Source organism: Bicyclus anynana, chromosome 8, assembly GCF_947172395.1.
Source record: "Bicyclus anynana chromosome 8, ilBicAnyn1.1, whole genome shotgun sequence".
NCBI lineage: Eukaryota > Metazoa > Arthropoda > Insecta > Lepidoptera > Nymphalidae > Bicyclus > Bicyclus anynana.
The window spans coordinates 12,942,805-12,961,169 of NC_069090.1; the positions used below are offsets into that span (position 1 = coordinate 12,942,805).

At 36.6% G+C, this 18,365-nt stretch overlaps 1 protein-coding gene across 1 annotated transcript; it reads left to right on the forward strand.

The window, feature by feature from the left end:
- Positions 1–2,486: 2,486 nt before the first annotated feature.
- On the forward strand, positions 2,487–15,057 carry LOC112046032 (luciferin 4-monooxygenase-like). Its single transcript, XM_052883324.1, has 11 exons — positions 2,487–2,642; positions 3,327–3,534; positions 4,715–4,913; positions 6,640–6,762; positions 7,822–7,996; positions 8,232–8,372; positions 9,065–9,190; positions 10,477–10,560; positions 11,631–11,777; positions 12,899–13,064; positions 14,365–15,057. Exons 1-11 carry the CDS (start codon positions 2,487–2,489, stop codon positions 14,490–14,492), a joined length of 1,653 nt encoding a protein of 550 aa, XP_052739284.1. The 3' UTR covers positions 14,493–15,057.
- Positions 15,058–18,365: the final 3,308 nt, after the last annotated feature.

Below are 18,365 nucleotides of genomic sequence, written 5' to 3' on the forward strand. Positions count from 1 at the left end.
CCCGGACCGGATTCGAACCCACACCCCCCCGGAATCGGAGGCAGAGGTCATATTCACTGGGCTATCACAGCTCTGGGTTCAGTGTGGCAGAGAGAAAATCTTGGAGCAAATCCCGGGACTCGTGAACGGTGTGCAGGTTTAATTATCAACATCGTTCGTTCTGTGTTCGTTCTATTATCTCTGGTCAAAGATCCTAAAATAGCAGCTTTGGATACCCGTTCTCATCTTATCTATATAATATATCAAAGATTTTATACTATTAGTTACGTCACTAGCGCTCCGAAACTGAGGCGAACAAAAGTGGCTAATAATAGCCACTTTCGAAGCGCTAGCTAGTGACGTAACTAATCATTGTTTCTAACACGACGTGAAATTAAGTCTGTACTTAATTTCACGTCGTGTTGGAAACAATGATAGTTGTTTAAACAAACAGTACCTAAATATTGTCTTCGTTGTGCATTATATTTTTATTACAATGTCGAGTTGATGTATGTAATCTGGAAGTGTAAAAACCATGTTACATAAATATATAATGTAAGTAAACACAAAATTGTGCATGTGCACAAAATAAATTCAGATCACTTTTTGCGGTGATTTTGTAGGCACGTAATATATCTAATAGCATAAAATCTTTGATATCTACGCTAATATTATAAGGAGGTAAAGTTTGTTGTATTGTAGGGTAATTAATCTCTGAATCTACTAAACCGATTCCAAAAATTCATTAACCACTAGAAAGTCAGTTTATTTGTGAGTGTCATGGGCTACATTTTTTTCCTGTATCCTCACGCGAACGGGAATTACACGGGTGAAACCCCGAGGCATCTGCTAGTATATTAGAGAAATTGTTGCTGTTCTAAGCAGATTGTAGAGATTTTGCTAGTATACCTTTCACACCCACTTTTATTGAATACAAATTCATCACATACCCATTTACTTATATAAAAAAAAATATTGTGTTTTTATGATTCACAATACTTGTCAGGACAACTCAATTAACAAATCAAACTGTAACCAAAACAAATCCTAGAATAGAATGACCTTGAGTGGAGTCGCGGACTTGTGATCGTTGCATGTAGGGTTAAGGACGTCCTTGATAGTTAACTAACACTCCCCTTTTTCACTCAAGTCACTCTCCCCACCTATCCCAAGTAACCCATAAATAATTACACCAGCCACGAGTATACCGAAGCCAACCGTACGACGCCATATATCACCAGTCCTTCCCGCCTGATGGCTACTCCTCTTAACTCCCCTACTCTTTACGAAAACAAATCAACAAGAGATCGAGCGACGTCATATCCATCTCGGACTAGTATTTCCTGCAGTGTGTTATTCAGAGAATTCACTGTTCCATTTCATACTTTGCAGTCAACGATACAACCAACTTCATTGTGGTCGTATTGAAAATATTTACAGTTTCTGACATCGATATAAATCGTTAGATGGGCCCTTTCATACTAAGGAACGCACAATTTTATGTCATTACCCAAAGATGTGCACGCACATCTTATCTTAGTACGTAACAAGCGCATGCTGTGAGTGGACGTGGACTTAAAAAAATATTTTCTGTTTTTTTTTTAATTTTAATCCCTTAATTATTCCTTCGTGTTCATTTTGGAAGTGTTAAAACACAAGCCACAACATGAATAAAGAGAAATGTGTTACGAGAGATGACGTACTCAATGTACGAAACCAACGACAACTCCGCAACGCTTTGAGGCCCATCTAACGATCTACGATCGATGGTTTCTGAACACTGAAGCCGGAACGAGTAAGTGTTACATTGCAAATATTATCATTCCATCAACAACATGTATTTTTGAATGATAATTTTTATTTCTTTTTAATCGTGGCCGTCAGCAGCACTGTTCACTTGCGCGTGTTGCAGACTCACGTAAGTTGAAAATTTTAAATAATTATTTTATTCATAACCATGTTACAAATAATTATTGATGATTGTTTTCTATAAATTCTGACTTAGCAACTGTGAGAAAATATTCAAAAACCATTCAATTTGAAAATAATATGGTACACATCCTACCTACTCGTAATATACTCTTAAAAATCAAGGATTAGGCCCAGGCATCTCTTCCTGTCCGGTCGAATATGGAATAATCTATACTAATATTATAAAGCTGAAGAGTTTGTTTGTTTGATTGATTAAACGCGCTAATCTCAACTACTGGTCCGACTTGAAAAATTCTTCAAAATTTTTTTTATTTATTTTTTTTTAAATACACAAAGTGTACAAAAGTTTTGTTTACATGGCGTGCGCTGCAAAAACTATTGATGTTAGAATAACATAATGTACTAGAACTTTGCAGAACACATCATTTTCTACAAAAAATGTCGCGACAGCATATATCTATCTTCTATATTTTAGCAGATTTTATATTTCTTTATTTTACCTTTTGTACTTTATTAAGTTTATTTATAAAAATAAAGTTTTATAACTAAGATACTCTTTCAGAAAATACAATAAAATGTCAGAATGGCATCACAGAACCGATGCAGTACACTGGTTTATAGATGATCTATCGTCTAGAGTGGTCGCTGAATCAGGTATCCCATGCGATAGGTATCATCTTGGAAAATTGATTTTAAAGAGCTTCAAAGATGCACCGGAATTTATTTTACAGGTATAAAGTATTAAATTAAGTAAGAATCTAACTATACTACGTGCTACGGTGATACAGACAGATTGATTGATTGTCACAAACATACAGGCTCACATACCAGTCAGGCTTATAATACCCCTCTTTTTGTATGGAAGGTTAATATATATACTAATATCATAAATGCGAAAGTAAGTGTGTCTGTCTGTCTGTTACCTTTTCACGACCAAACGGCTGAACCGATCAAGTTGAATTTTGGTATAATGGTAAATGGAACCCTGTAGCGAAACGTAGGTTACTTTTAACCCTGAAATAAAAACAAAAAAGGGGTGAAATAGAAGTTGAAAGTTTGCATGGAAAGTCCTTCATTTAAAGTTACAGTTTATATTTGTTTTTAAATTATAAAATACGAAATATAATGTGATTCAAAAATTTTTCAAATTAAACCCCTAAACTAGCGAGAGTAGGGGTTGAAAGCTTACATTGATTTCTACGCGGACGAAGACGCGGGTGTTTGCTAGTACGTTTAAAACGAGTTTAGGAAAATGTTCCCTGCACGTTTAATTTTTATTTATGTATATTGAAGAAGAAAATCTAACTTTTTAAAATCCAGTAATAGCACAACGTGATTAATTGCTTTTAGTATCCTAACTATGAGTATTTTAGGAGAAATTCATGACTGTACGATTTACTCTTGTTAAATTATAGGTTGACGGTGCAACGGGTGAATCAGAAACCTTTGGTTCAGCATTAAAAAGATCTGTACAATGTGCAAACGCATTCAGGAAATTTGGTGTAAACCATGGCGATGTGATAATTTTGATGGCGCCTAACCATATTCATCTTACTATGCCGATGTACGCAGCTTTTTATCTTGGCATTGCTGTTGCTGGAATTGATTGTACTTTAGGAGTTGGTAAGCATAACGGTTTTATTTCCCTATCTATACTAATATTATATAGCTGAAGAGTTTGCTTGTTTGTTTGGACGTTTGATTGAATGAACTAATCTCCAGAACTACTGGTCCGATTTGAAAAATTCTTTCAGTGTTAGATAGCCCATTTATCGAGAAAGGCTATAGGCTATATATTATCCCCGTATTCCTACGGCGGGTGAAACCGCGCGGCGTCAACTAGTTAGTATTATAAATACGAAAGTAAGTCAGTCTGTTACCTTTTTACGGCTAAACCACTGAAATAATTTGGATGAAATTTGGTGTACAGATAAATTGGACTCTGGAAAAGAACTTGGGCTACTTTTTATCCTGGGAAAATCATTCACAAACACAAATTCAGTTTTTCAGAAATCCCACGGAAACCATGAATTTTTCCGTGACAAACCCTAATAACGTGTTAAATAATTTAATAATAACGTGTTAAAGCAAACAAACTTTCGTTTGTCCATTCGTTTATAACGAGTAAGTAGGATGTAAGATCGTACAGAGACGTCATACAAATACTATTCACAATTGCGACGATGGTAATTTAATAATTTTGATTGTAATACATCGAAATATACATTACATACATTCTCTATTTTATTTTATTTATTTGGGATCGAAAACAGTTGCGTACAATAATATTAATAAAACTTAAATTAAATTTAAAAACAAATGGTTTGCATACACAACCCACATCTCTATTCACAAGTAATATCTCTATCCACAAGTAATTATACAAAATGTAGATGGGGTGATAAAAATGATTTTCAAATTAAACTGTCTAACAAAGTACCTACTTTTATACAAGGAAAAGAAAATAATGATATAAAAAAAAGAAATGACACAAATTACAATAAAATCTATATCTATACTAATATATAAAGCTGAAGAGTTTGTTTGTTTGTTTGATTGAACGTGCTAATCTCAGGAACTACTGGTCCGATTTAAAAAATTCTTTCAGTGTTAGATAGACCATTTATCAAGGAAGGCTATAGGCTATATATTATCCCCGTACTCCTACGGGAACGGGAACCACGCGAGTGAAACCGCGCGTCGTCGCGTCAGCTAGTATATAAATAAATACGTCATGCATCTCACAATTAAAATTATTAATCGCTTTTAATAATTTTAATTGTGATCTATCCCGATGTTCCAGATGAACTTCGAGACTCCTTTAAATTCAATGAACCAAAAGTAATATTTTGTCAAAGTGAAAGAGCAAAAGATGTTGAGGCAGCACTAGAAGGACTACCACATAAAACACAAATTATTACATTTGGACAGGCGGATGGATTTACTAGTTTTACAGATTTTCTTCAAAATTATGGAAATGACGTAACAGAGGAAGATTTTAAGTAAGTTTTATTTATTTTATATCAATCAATGATGTAACCAAGAATTTTTTTTCAAATGTAACTATACATATAGGTTGATCCTAACTTTAGCTTACATTTATTTATCTTAAATGACTAAATGATTTTCAAAATGGAATTCCACCAAAAAATGCTCGTATAATGGGATGATGACTAAGTTTGAGTATACTGAATTTTGTGATACATTCGGGTAAATAAGGCCAATATTACTAATTTATACATAAAAAGCAAAGAGTGTCTGGATATTTGCAAAATAAATAAGATTATAAAATCTTTTATCGTAATTAGATGAAAATTCATACACTTTTAGCTTCCATACATTAAATGTGACATTTTTCAATACATGAACTATAAACATATGCGCACAAATAACAGAGATATTAGTAATTTTGTTTGAAGAAAACACATACAAATCTAACGATCATTATGACCTACGACGTCATTAAATCGTACCATTTTGTATGGGGTGTTTTTCAGACCCTTTAAATCCCTGTAGCTCTGAAAGTAATGATCGCAGATATCCTGTTACTTTTACAAAATCGCTTTAATATTAGCATACTCTTAATTTATATGCAATTAAAAAAAACTGCCATCATACCTAATACAAACAGCTACCTACCAACAGTATTACAATAAAGATAAGATAGGAGCTGTACAGTGCACACTGCACATATTATGATAAAGTATTTGTTTTAGTGTGTGTCGTGTTACAAGATTACATAACACATACACACATCGTCATCAACCCAACCCACCCAAGTCATTAATTTATGCTTCATTAAACTACAAATTACGACTAAGTGATGTCTTAATAATAAGAAAATTATCATCATCATCATTATCAACCCATATTCGGCTCATTGCTGAGCTCGAGTCTCCTCTCAGAACGAGAGGGGTTAGGCCAATAGTCCACCACGCTGGCCCAATGCGGATTGGCTGACTTCACACACGCAGAGATTGAAGATAATTCTCTGGTATGCAGGTTTCTTCACGATGTTTTCCTTCACCGATTGAGACACGTGATATTTAATTTCTTAAAATGCACACAACTGAAAAGTTGGAGGTGCATGCCCCGAACCGGATTCGAACCCACACCCTCCGGAATCGGAGGCAGAGGTCATTTCCACTGGGCTATCACTGCTGCCTACATACATACATAACAGCAGCTAATATACTAGCAGATGCCCCGCGGTTTCATTCAAGTAGTTCTCGTTCCCTTGAGAATATAGATAAAATATAGCCTACCACACTCCCAAGTAACGTGACTAAGTCCTCATTCACACGAGAGGCACAGCGTAAATTTGTATTCTGGTTCTCTCTGAGATTCAGCCCCGACATGCAGATTGTATCATTTACATATGTCGATAGAGACAATACAGGTTGTGTAGAATTTTTCCGAATTCAGAATTTTCATACCCCCATCAATTTCTTAATCGCGATTTTAGCATTTTGGCATGAAAGAAATTTATATGGCAGAACAACGTCAGCTAATAGGTATATATAGCTTGGCAACTTCGTTCGTAACACTCCCGATGGTCTGCGCGGGCCGGGAGGCGTGTAGCGATGAATAAACCCAACGACTGATGCACCTCACTTCCCCGCACGCACGATTTCACACCCGCGCAGTCTTTCCCTCCGTCGCCCGCATATAATGGGAGTGTCATCAACAAGCTTGCCAGACTATAATCATGTATTCTATACTACTCAGAGCCGCAGACTTCGACACTAGTGACACGGTAGGGCTGTTAATAGCAACGAGTGGATCTACTGGATTGCCGAAATCAGCCGCTTGCACGCATAAGAACTTGGCCATCTCAGTTATGTATAAATGGTAAATATTTTCTATACATACCTAAGAATTTGTTTTGCCAAAGCTGGATAGCCCAGTGGATATAACCTCTGCCTCCAATTCCGGAGGGCGTAGTTTCGAATCCGGTCCAGGGTATGCACTTTTCAGTTATGTGCATTTTAAGAAATTAGATATCCCTTTAAACATACGGCAATCAAAGACACTGGACATTTTTAAAAATGCCGTAAAGACTCATTATCTGGTGCAGTAAAGACGATCTGTATATATATTATTTCTTTTCAATTATAATGTATTTATTAGTATATTTTCATATGTATTTTATTCATTATTGTAGGTATTTGTGTAATATTGTTTATGTATTAGGATGTAAATTATTTGTATGTATGTGTATTACTAATACTATGGTTATTTTTGTTTTACGCCACCTGCTGATGTCCTTAAGTTTTCCTAAACCGAAGGTTGCCTGGAAGAAATCGCTACTTAGCGATAAGGCCGCCTTTTGTATGCTGATCTCTTCCTAATTTGTTTATTATTTCACTTGTTTTTGTCTTTGTGGTGTGCAAATAAAGTATATTTATCTTATCTTATCTTTACCTTCTGATCAGTTTGAAGGCGGTGCCAAGCCGGTTTAAAATGCCTTATGGAAACACTAACAAACGCACTAGCCGACTCTACAATTTTCAAAAGTTCCCCTCAATTTCTCCAGGATGCCATCATCAAATCCTGACATGAAAAAAATGGGACCGCCCTGGAACCAAACCCTTCAAAACAAAAAAAGAATTTTTAAAATCGGTCCATAAATGACGGAATTATCGCTGGACATACATACATATTTAAAAAAAAAAAAAAAGCATACATACAACCGAACGTAGAACCTCCTCCTTTTTGGAAGTCGGTTAAAAACAATGTGAAACTACAAATTCCAATAAGCTCGAATATCAAAACGAAACACATTAAAACCCCAACTTTAAGTTTCTTCAGCGAAAGGGTCTAACGTGTTAGTCCTCCTTGCCTCGGAGACCAGGTTTAGGGTTCCGTTAAAATAGGCTGGTATTCATGATATTATATTGTTCGTTCTAGGCTTACTTTCGATCAATTCCCGACGCCAACGCGATTGCCAATCATCTTGTCTCCAATCCAGTGGTTCTCAGCGCTGTTCCTGTTTGTGTCTACTCCGATACTGAGGAGTTCCAGACTCCAGTCATCCCAACCTATGACGCAAGAGCATTCATATTACTTAATCAACAAGTATAGAGTAAGTTTATTAAATGACATTAAATTATTGATAGCAAGCGGACGCCCAGCAGTTTCAATCGCGTAGTTCCCGTTTTTGTGGGAATATGGTTATAAAATATAACCCATGTTACTCGCTAATAACATAGCTTTCTATTGGTGCAAAAATTTTACAAAATCGGCTCAGTGGTTTCAAAAATATTGGACCTAGTATTTGTGATCGACTATGACTTTGATATTATTAAATTTTATTTCAGCCAACATTTGCTATGACGAGTCCGAACATGTTGACGACACTGTTCAAAGCTGGTGATTGTGAACAGTGTGACTTCAGCTGTTTCGAGCTAATCATTGCAGCAGGGAGTGGTGTACACCCAGGTCTTGTCAAACGAATGAAGGTATACCGCTTAATTAAATATTTAATGAGGAACATTCAAATAATGGGTAGTTGACTCATATCAAATTTAATATAAACAATATTATTTTCGTATGTAATATGGAATAATTTATTAAAAAAACTTAATTTAAAAAAATTTTCAAATTTTCCAAACGTCAATAACACTGTCGTCCATTTTGTGACGTCATAATGTTACTTGATGTAGGTACTAAACGTCAAACTAATTAATAGCTAATATTTTTGTCAAACGTTCCGTTTGGTAAGGGGTTAGTTAACGTGACGTCAAGAAGCAGTTGAAATATAGACCATCATGGCCGACAGCGTTTTGGCTCGTATTGTGAAATCAATATTTAAAAATTAAAATTTTCATGTAACGGAAGCTGACATGTCGAGTAGAAACCGAAAGGGGTGAGGATTTTCATCCTCCTCCTAACAAATTAGCCCGCATCCATCTTAGATTGCATCATCACTTACCATTCGGTGAGATTGTAGCCAAGGAATTTTTGGGGCGTCTCTGTGTTCAATTTGAGTAGGGATTGGGGGTGTAACTGCAAATCTCTATGAGTGAGTGATTGGCGGCTCTCTTAAAGTAAATTTTTTGAGAGCTATTTCATGTGTTGGGATATTGTAAGCAGCTCTGTAGCTCTGTCAAAATAAGCTTAACTACTAACAGTTTATTTTACCATTTACCAGGAAATTATGCCCAATACTAAAGTTATGGTCATGTATGGATTAAGTGAGTTATCCGGAATGGCCTTCAACTACGATGGATGTCTACCCACCTCGCTTGGCAGGCCTCTGCAGAGTATCCAAGCAAGAGTAAGTTATCATGAAAAACCAGTAGAACTTCTGGCGATGAATGAAAAACACATTATGTTAAATCAGCTTTACATGTTTGAAGTAACAAATTTAATTTAATTTAATACTGTTTATTACGTTGCACTCGAAATTTTAAACGAATATCCGGACAAATCAGTCCAGTTGGGTAGGTCCAATTTCTTGAAAGAGGTGAACCGCCGAATCCAATTTGGCCAGACAGCATTCGGGAAACTTCGCGATATATTTTCATCTGAAATTCCTCAGTGCCTGAAGACTAAAGTCTTCGAACAGTGCGTGATTCCGAGACTATGGGCCTCATAAGAAGGCTCAGAGTCACACAGCGGGCGATGAAACGAGCTATGTTAGGAGTATCTCTGCGTGATCGAATCAGAAATGAGGAGATCCGCAGACAAACCAAAGTCACCGTCGCTCAACGTGTCGCGAAGGTGAAATGGCAATGAGTGGGTCGACCCCCCACCAGGCGGACTGATACATCAAGCGAGTCGCAAGTATTCGCTGGATGCAGGCGGTTTAGGAACCTGATGTTTGGAAGTCAGTCAAAGTCCTGTAGTGGACGTCCACGAAAATCCACGCTACGCCACTGTTTCCACTCGTAGGCAAAGACCCTATAGCTTGGCAAATTCGTTCGAAACACTCCCGATGGTCCGCGCGGGCCGGGCGGCGTGTAGCGATGAATGAAAAACCCACGACTAATGCACCTCACTTCACTTTCACACCCGCATAGTCTTTCCCCTCGTCGCCCGCATATCATGGGAGTGTCATCAACGAACTAGCCAAGCTATAGCTACCATAAAGACTACTAGCGCTTGTGTAGGTACTGATCTATGACAAAAAAATGGATTGTCTGTAAAGTCGGTATACTGACGATAGTTGAACGTGACAATGTAAAAAAAACTGAGGGAATGGTAGAACTTTTCAAAAGAAAATGTTCGTTTTTCTAAAACACTGTAATAATCTTCATAGACTCCTTCATTTGTTGTAAAAAAAGTTGGCAACCCTAGAGCGAGAGAACCACGCATGACGTCATCTTTTTTCGAATGTGCAGCCAGCTCCATCGAATTATAAGACGTTGTCACGTCAAAAAAAACGTATTGTTTGTGGTATTCAAAATTGTTATTGAAATAACGTATGCATCAGAAAATGCGAAGACACTGCCTCCTGTAACACAGTAGGTAATAACTAGCACAGGAGGCAGGGCTTCAACTTAATTTGTGATATAAAGTTTTGATGAATAAAGATTTATTATTATTATTATTACTTTACAGCTTGTTGATGCATCAACTCTAAAAGATGTAACCGAGCCTAATGTTAACGGAGAACTGTGGGTCAAGGGACCGACAGTTTTTAAGGTAAGTAAGCCATAATCAATGGCCTTAATAAGCTGTTATGAGATATTCTTTCTATATTCTATACTAATATTATAAAGATGTTTGAAGTTTGTTTGTTTGTTTTGTTGAACGCCCTAAATTTAGTTACTACTGGTGCAAATTGATTTTTTTTTTAAATATTGGATAGTCCATTTATCCAAGAAGGCTATAATCCTATACTACTAATATTATAAAGGCGGAAGTTTGTGTGTAAGTGTGACAGTTTGTAAGTGTGTAAGTGTGTAAGTGTGTAAGTATGTTTGTTCCTCTTTTACGCTGCGGCTACTGAAGCGAAATGGCTGAAATTTGGAATGGAAATAGATTTTACTCTGGATTAACACATAGGCTACTTTTTATCCCGCAAAAATCCACGGTTCCTGCGGGATTTGTGAATACTGAATTCCACGCGAACGAAGTCGCGGGCGTCCGCTTGTATACCATAATATAGCCAAAAGTAGCGGAGCATTAATGAAAAACGTAGAAAAATATTCTTTTTCTGAGCTAGCGATGTCACAGAAAACATATGCCGATGTGTCCAGCGAAATTGGTTCATCATCATCATCATCATATCAGCCGATGGACGTCCACTGCAGGACATAGGCCTTTTGTAGGGACTTCCAAACATCACAATACTGAGCCACCTGCATCCAGCGAATCCCTGCGACTCGCTTGATGTCGTCAGTCCACCTGGTGGGGGGTCGGCCAACACTGCGCTTACTAGTGCGGGGACGCCATTCCAGCACTTTGGTACCCCAACGTCCATCGGCTCTTCGAACTATGTGCCCCGCCCATTGCCACTTCTGCTTCGCAACTCGCTGAGCTATATCGGTGACTTTGGTTCTTCTGCGGATCTCCTCATTTCTGATTCGATCACGCAGAGATACTCCTAACATAGCTCGTTCCATCACCCGCTGTGTGGCTATGAGCCTTCTAAAATTGGTTAAAGTTACACAAAATATGACCGAATTATTTCTCTACAAAAGACCTAAAATTTCCTCGTAGAAAAAGTCGTGAGTGTCCACTAGCATAATATGGTTTTATAAATTTTCTAGGGTTATTACAACAATCCAGAAATAACAGCGCAAACTCTCGTGGAAGATGGCTGGCTAAGGACCGGAGATGTAATGTACAGAGATGCTGCGTATAACTTTTACTACGTTGACCGACTCAAAATTTTGCTTAAATATAGAAATCATCAGGTATTTACTTATTAATAAACACCTTATAATTTTTTTTTTTTTTATTGAGAAAGAATACAATAAGGAACTTAAGCTAACTTATCGTAATAACTATACAAATCATGCCCACGTGGAATGGTGGCAAGAATACTGGCTGCATTTCCGCGCTGGACAGCCAGGCTGATCATTTGCGCAAAAAATGAGCCAGCCCTTCTGTCACCAGTCGAGGCAACTAGCCGCGGTGAAATGGTACGGAAAAAATTTTTGGCACTGCGACTCCATGGCCCAAGGGTCTCCACGGCAAAAGGTACAAATATCTCTGTCAGAGAGGCATACTTGAGCCACTTACCGGTTTCAGCTTTTTCTGCTGCGGCTCCCGGTCTTGATTCTGTCTCCCTGATATGACACGGTGCTAATGTGTCGACGCATGTAGCGTCCCACATTAGGGCCCGCCCCATTTCCCAGGGAACCAGCGTCAATCCATCAGGTCTCTTACCATCATCCCGACTGATTCCTAACGGCTCGATTAGCGCAGGAATATTTATGGTGAAATGAATTATTTTAAGAAACTAAACGGTGTTAAGAAATTAAACACGTGTCTTAAACGGTGAAGGAAAAAACATCGTGAGGAAACCTGCATACAAAAGTATTTTCTTAATTCTCTATGTTTTTCTATATTCTCTAAGTCTGCCAATTCGCATTGGGCCAGCGCAATGGCTCAGCAGTGAGCCGAATGGGTTGTTAATAATGATGATATACACCTTGCTCACGACATTACTGCCATGAATGTTGAGTCTAGAACTATTATTGGCGTATATTAACTATTATTTAACTTAAAACTTATACATGATTACATATTATATGATGTATACTAAGTAAAATAAAAATAATGAAACAAAAAGGAACAGAGTAATAAAATAACAAAATAAATATAAATGGGAAACTAAATTAACAGGAAAAATCAAACAATAAATACGAGTCAAACCGATTTAATGTAAATTTTTATAAGCTTTTAATAGAGTTTTGTATGATTATTTTTAATTTTGTTACCATAAACATTGTTAAAAGTGTAAATTAATATCAAATAAGAAATAACAAACTAATGCTAAGTATCTTTGATTGAAACAGTTTATTATCCCCAGATATCTCCTTTAGAAATAGAACGCGTTATAGTAAATCTACCAGGCGTGTTTGAAGTTGCCGTTACTGGGATACCTCACGAGGAGCATGGAGATTTACCAGTTGCCTGCGTTGTTCTATATGAGGGCTTTAAAGTTACCGCGCAAGAAATCAAAGATTTTGTTAAAGGTAATTCATTCTAAACAACCTAAGCTAGCACGTTTCGACGGCCTCCGTGGCGCAGTGGACTTACAAGACGGAGGTCCTGGGTTCGATCCTCGGCTGGGCGGATTGAGGTTTTCTTAATTGGTCCAGGTCTTGCTGGTGGGAGGCTTTGGCTAGTTACCACCCTACCGACAAAGACGTACCGCCAAGCGATTTAGTGTTCCGGTACCACGTCGTGTAGAAACCGAAAGGGGTGTGGATTTCATCCTCCTCCTAACAAGTTAGCCCAATTCCATCTTGCTAACTTATAAAGAGTAAAAATAAATAAAAAAACGTCGAGCCATGATAGCCCAGTGGATATAATGTCTTCGATATGCAGGTCGTTAGTTCGAATCCAATCCAGGGCATGCATCATTAACTTTTCAGTTATGTGCATTTTAAGAACTTAAATATCACTTGTATCAAACGGTGATGGAAAAACATGAGGAACATTGAGGAAACATGCATAGCTGAGAATTTTCTTAATTCTCTAGGTGTGTGAAGTCTGCCAATCCGCATTGGGTCAGTGAGGTGGCCTATTAGCCTAACCCCTTTCTGAGAGGAGACTCGTAAGGGTAATCAATTGTAAAAACCTCCCCGTATCCTGCAGGCTAATTAAAATTTTGACGTATGTTAGCTGTTGACATATACGAAATTGAGATTTGTCATCAGGTGTCTATTGACAAGCCTTCGTGGATATCATACAGTAGGTAAATGACATTTCTCAGTTGATATGATGTTTATTTTAATAGGTGTTAATAAAAAACTAATTAGTGAATAGGCTAGCTGGATTTTTTTTATTATTAAGTAACATTCACGTTAGCCAGTGGATATGACCTGTGCCTCCGATTTCAGAGGGTGTGGGTTCGAATCCGGTCCGGTGCGTGCACCGCCAACTTTTCAGTTGTGTGCTTTTTAAGAAATTAAATATCACGAGTCTCAAACGGTGAAGGAAAACACCTTGAATTTTCTTAATTCTCTGCGTGTGTGAAGTCTGCCAATATGCATTGGGCCAGCATTGCTGAGCTCGAGTCTCCTCTCATTCTGAGAAGAGAGCCGAGCTCAGCAATGAGCCACATATGGGTTGATAACAACATACACGTTAGTCGGAAAAGAACGTTATTCCTACCATAAAACCTTCTGTGTTACGCATAAACCTTCATGCTGATTTCGTCATTACAGTGATTAAAATCCCTTGAACAATTTGAAAATTCTAACCATACACACAGTGAAAAGTGACTATGTTTTGTACTATGATATAATTAAGACTCTATACCTTTTTCAGAATCATTGACGGATTCGAAACAACTGAGAGGAGGAGTGATATTCCTAAAGCAGTTGCCACTGACGTCAACATTCAAGATCAATAGACAAAAACTTCGACATTTAGCCCTTACTTTACCACGAGAGTAAAAATGTTAATACCCCCCAAAATTATATAATGATTTATAGATTTTTGTGAATAAGAAAGAAGTAAGGAGTGTTTTTAAAATTTAGTACTAATAAATAATAATCACTAGGACTTTAATTAAAACTTAATGTTCAATCATTAAATTACTTACACTTTTTTGAAAAAAATAAAGTACGACATATTAAATGTGTATATTTTCTTATAATACAGAGGCGTAATAGCCCAGTGGATATGACTATGCCTTCGATTCCGGAGGGTGTGGGTTCGAAACTGGTCCGGGGCTTGCACCTCCAACTTTTCAGTTGTGTGCATTTTAAGAAATTTAATATCACGTGTCTCAAACGGTGAAGGAAAACATCGTGAGAAAACTGGCATACCAGAGAATTTTCTTAATTCTCTGCGTGTGTGAAGTCTGTCAATCCGCATTGGGCCAGCGTGGTGGACTATTGTCCTAACCCCTCTCGTTCTGAGAGGAGACTCGAGCTCAACAATGAGCCGAATATGGGTTGATAATGATGATGATGATAATTTTCTTATTATTTAGACATCACTTAGTCGTAATTTGTAGTTTAATGAAGCATAAATGAATGACTTACTATTGTAATTCTACTAATTCTACTTTTTATTACTATTGTAATTCTATCTATTTACTATTTTAATCTAATTTACAATTTTATGCTGTTGTACTGTCATTATAAGTGAATACATACTGAGTATTCAACTATTTTTTCCTGCTCAGATAACATAATGATACTTCCAATCATGTAATCAAAATATCATTAAATAAACTGATTGTATGAAATTGTCACATAATAGTCAGATGCCATTATTTGGTATACACGTGGTTAGTAGAATAATACGAGTCATCCATCTAGGACAAAAAATGAACCTATATTATTTTTTTAAAGAATATTTATCATATCTTTTTTTTTAATATGACCAATATTCCAATTCCCCTCCAACTAGTCGGGATATATGTATTAGGAGTGGGTGTGACAATAGGCGGGCGAGGATTGAACCACCACCCATCGGTGATGAGTCCGACCGCTCGTACCGTTCAGCTATTGAGGCTTACTACTTACTTATATTATAGTTGTAATTAAGATTTCTCAAACATTACCAATCGATCTGAACAATTATTTCAAACAAATGCATAACACCCAGAGCCCGTAGCCAATTGGCACGTCGATTCTTTTTCTACAAACGCCATCGCTTCCAAAACTATAGTACGATTATTAATTCCAGTTAGTAAAATGACAAGTGCAACTGTCACTGAAATGTCATTTTACTGACTGGAATTAATAATCTTAATAGATTAATCGTATGTACGATTATTAATTCAATGGTCTTTGATGCCATGGAAGATGGGTAGGCCTTTGGTGTGGGACACCCTTGCGCCTTCACATCTTCCTGGCACGATGGGCTGTGTGGGAAGAAATTGCGAAGCGATTAATCGACGCCTCCTGTGATCAGAAGGCCCACTTAGACTTAGGTCAGAAAATTAGTATTGCCATACAACGTTGCAATACTGCCAGCCTTCTGACTTTACCGATGAACATCGATTCGGATGAATTCTACGACGCCTACTAAGTCTTTAGTTATAACTTTATATTTCCTTTTTAAAATTTATATTTCATGTTTATTTAAATATTTAGTTAGTTTTAGATAATGTAAATATGTCTTTTTATCAAGAATTTATTAATTTATATGTATACTATATTACTTGACTATTGATAACCTGAAAGAAAATCAGTCTGTATTTAGAGTATCAATGGAAAAATAATAGGAGCTTAAATATAAACCTGCAATATATCGGCATACAAATGCAAAGAAGAAGATATTACGGAGGAAATGGAATTTAAATATAATAGAAAACAGAAGAGGAGAGAGAACTCCACCCTGAGGCACACCCGTCAAAAAGTAAGTGAAAGAAGATATACTATTGTCCAAGCGCACACACTGCTATCGATAGGTTTGGAACCAATTAATAATAGATTGCGACATGACAGTAGTATTTAAAATTGTTAAAAGTAGGTCAAATTCAACGGTGTTAAACGCGTCGCCAAAGTCCAAAAGAGCACAGTAAGATGTTTATTTTCAATAGCAAACTGTATATCATCGCTGTTTAATTATTAATTACTGTGAAATTCCGTCAATTTTGCGAGTACACTAGCGCATATATTACATGTATTCTTAACTTTGAATGAAAAGGAATTAACGGATGAAATCGGGAAACTACTAGTAGTACTTACTAGGTATAAATGTACATAAATATCATAAATAATGTGCTCCCGAATTGTTTTTTTTCGGCCACGGCGGACAATCTTATTTCAAGATTAAACATTTACTGGAGATATTATAGTGCACAAGTGTGTGCCCAGGTGGCCCAGGCCCAGCACAGGTGCACTCTCTATTCTCTCATTCTCACATTCCGATGGCACGGCAGACCACACGACCGGTAAAAGATCAGGCGCAGGATCGGCGGCTTTACGTGCTCTCCGAGGTACAGGGGTGTACTAACACCGCCGACTTCCTAACTCCAGGCTGCTATTGAAATTTTTCTTGTAAAAAAAATACCGATTACGTACGTTTTTGCACGGTAATTAAAAATTAATCTTGAAAATCGCGCAAATCTCGAGAACGGCTAAACCGATTTCGCTATATCTTTTTTTAGAATACTCCTTGAAGTACGAGGATAGTTCATACGGAGAGAAAAATAAGGAAATTCTAAAAAAAAGGTTCTATACTCCCATACAAACGATTTGTAATAATACCTACTTCCGAGTAAAAGGCAACTTTAATACCATATCATAAAGTTCAAGTGTTAATGGAGAAGTCCGAGAAGGCAGAACAATTGATTGACGTTAGTGTATGGGTAGTAGAGTAGAGGCAGGGTAGGGGTAGGGTAGAGGTAGTGGTAGGAAAGAAGTGGACAAAGTCAAAGCCAAGCTTGACCGGGACCGCTAGTACATAAATAATACTTACTTCTAAGTAGGTATGTCTCCATCAATGCACACGTCAAAGCCGTATTATATCAGTAACTGCAAGTTAGACATTACCCATTATATATGTATGAGCTGACTCTACTTAAGCCTTTGAAGCGAACCTGTAATTTGACATGAATAAAGCCTATCTCTATTTAGCTTGAATAATTGAACGTTTTGAAGGTTATGAGACGGACAGCACTTGTTTGGTCACAAATTACGTAAAGTAGAATTTACATTTTTCATTTGGCCAGCGTGGTGGACTAATTTTTTTGGGAGAAGTTTTTTTCATTTTCGTTATATTTCTTTTAAAAAGTATATTTTTGCATTTAATTTTTCATTGTGTTTTTCTATTTATTATGATTAGTTTAGTTTTCGAAAGTATGTTTTCAATAACGACAATAATAAACATTTATATTGTCGATTTTGTTCATTACAACGATTGTCAATATCTTAATGTACAGTTTAATAAAAATAATAAATTAAAATTTAAATATTTTTTTTATTTTATTTAACATCAAAAATAGGTGGGTCCTGTGGACCCACGACTATATAAGTGTGATTATTTTCCACCTCTACAGTTAAGGGTTAATATACAAGAATTATAATAGTGGCCATAAATCTTTTAATAAGATAAGGTCTTAAAATATAATATATAAGTTATCTTCAGGAAATAAACAATCGATACAGTGTTGCATCAAATGTTCATTGTCTCTGCATTACACTTCTAATGAAGGTATTGTTAATATTTATTAAACTTTATTTTATTAATGAAATTACATATTTATTTAACACATACATATATAAACATTACAAGGCAAACCTAGTGCGTTTACACGAGTATAATTCTCGTGTTCGATAATTATTCCAGCATTTACATATACGTATATG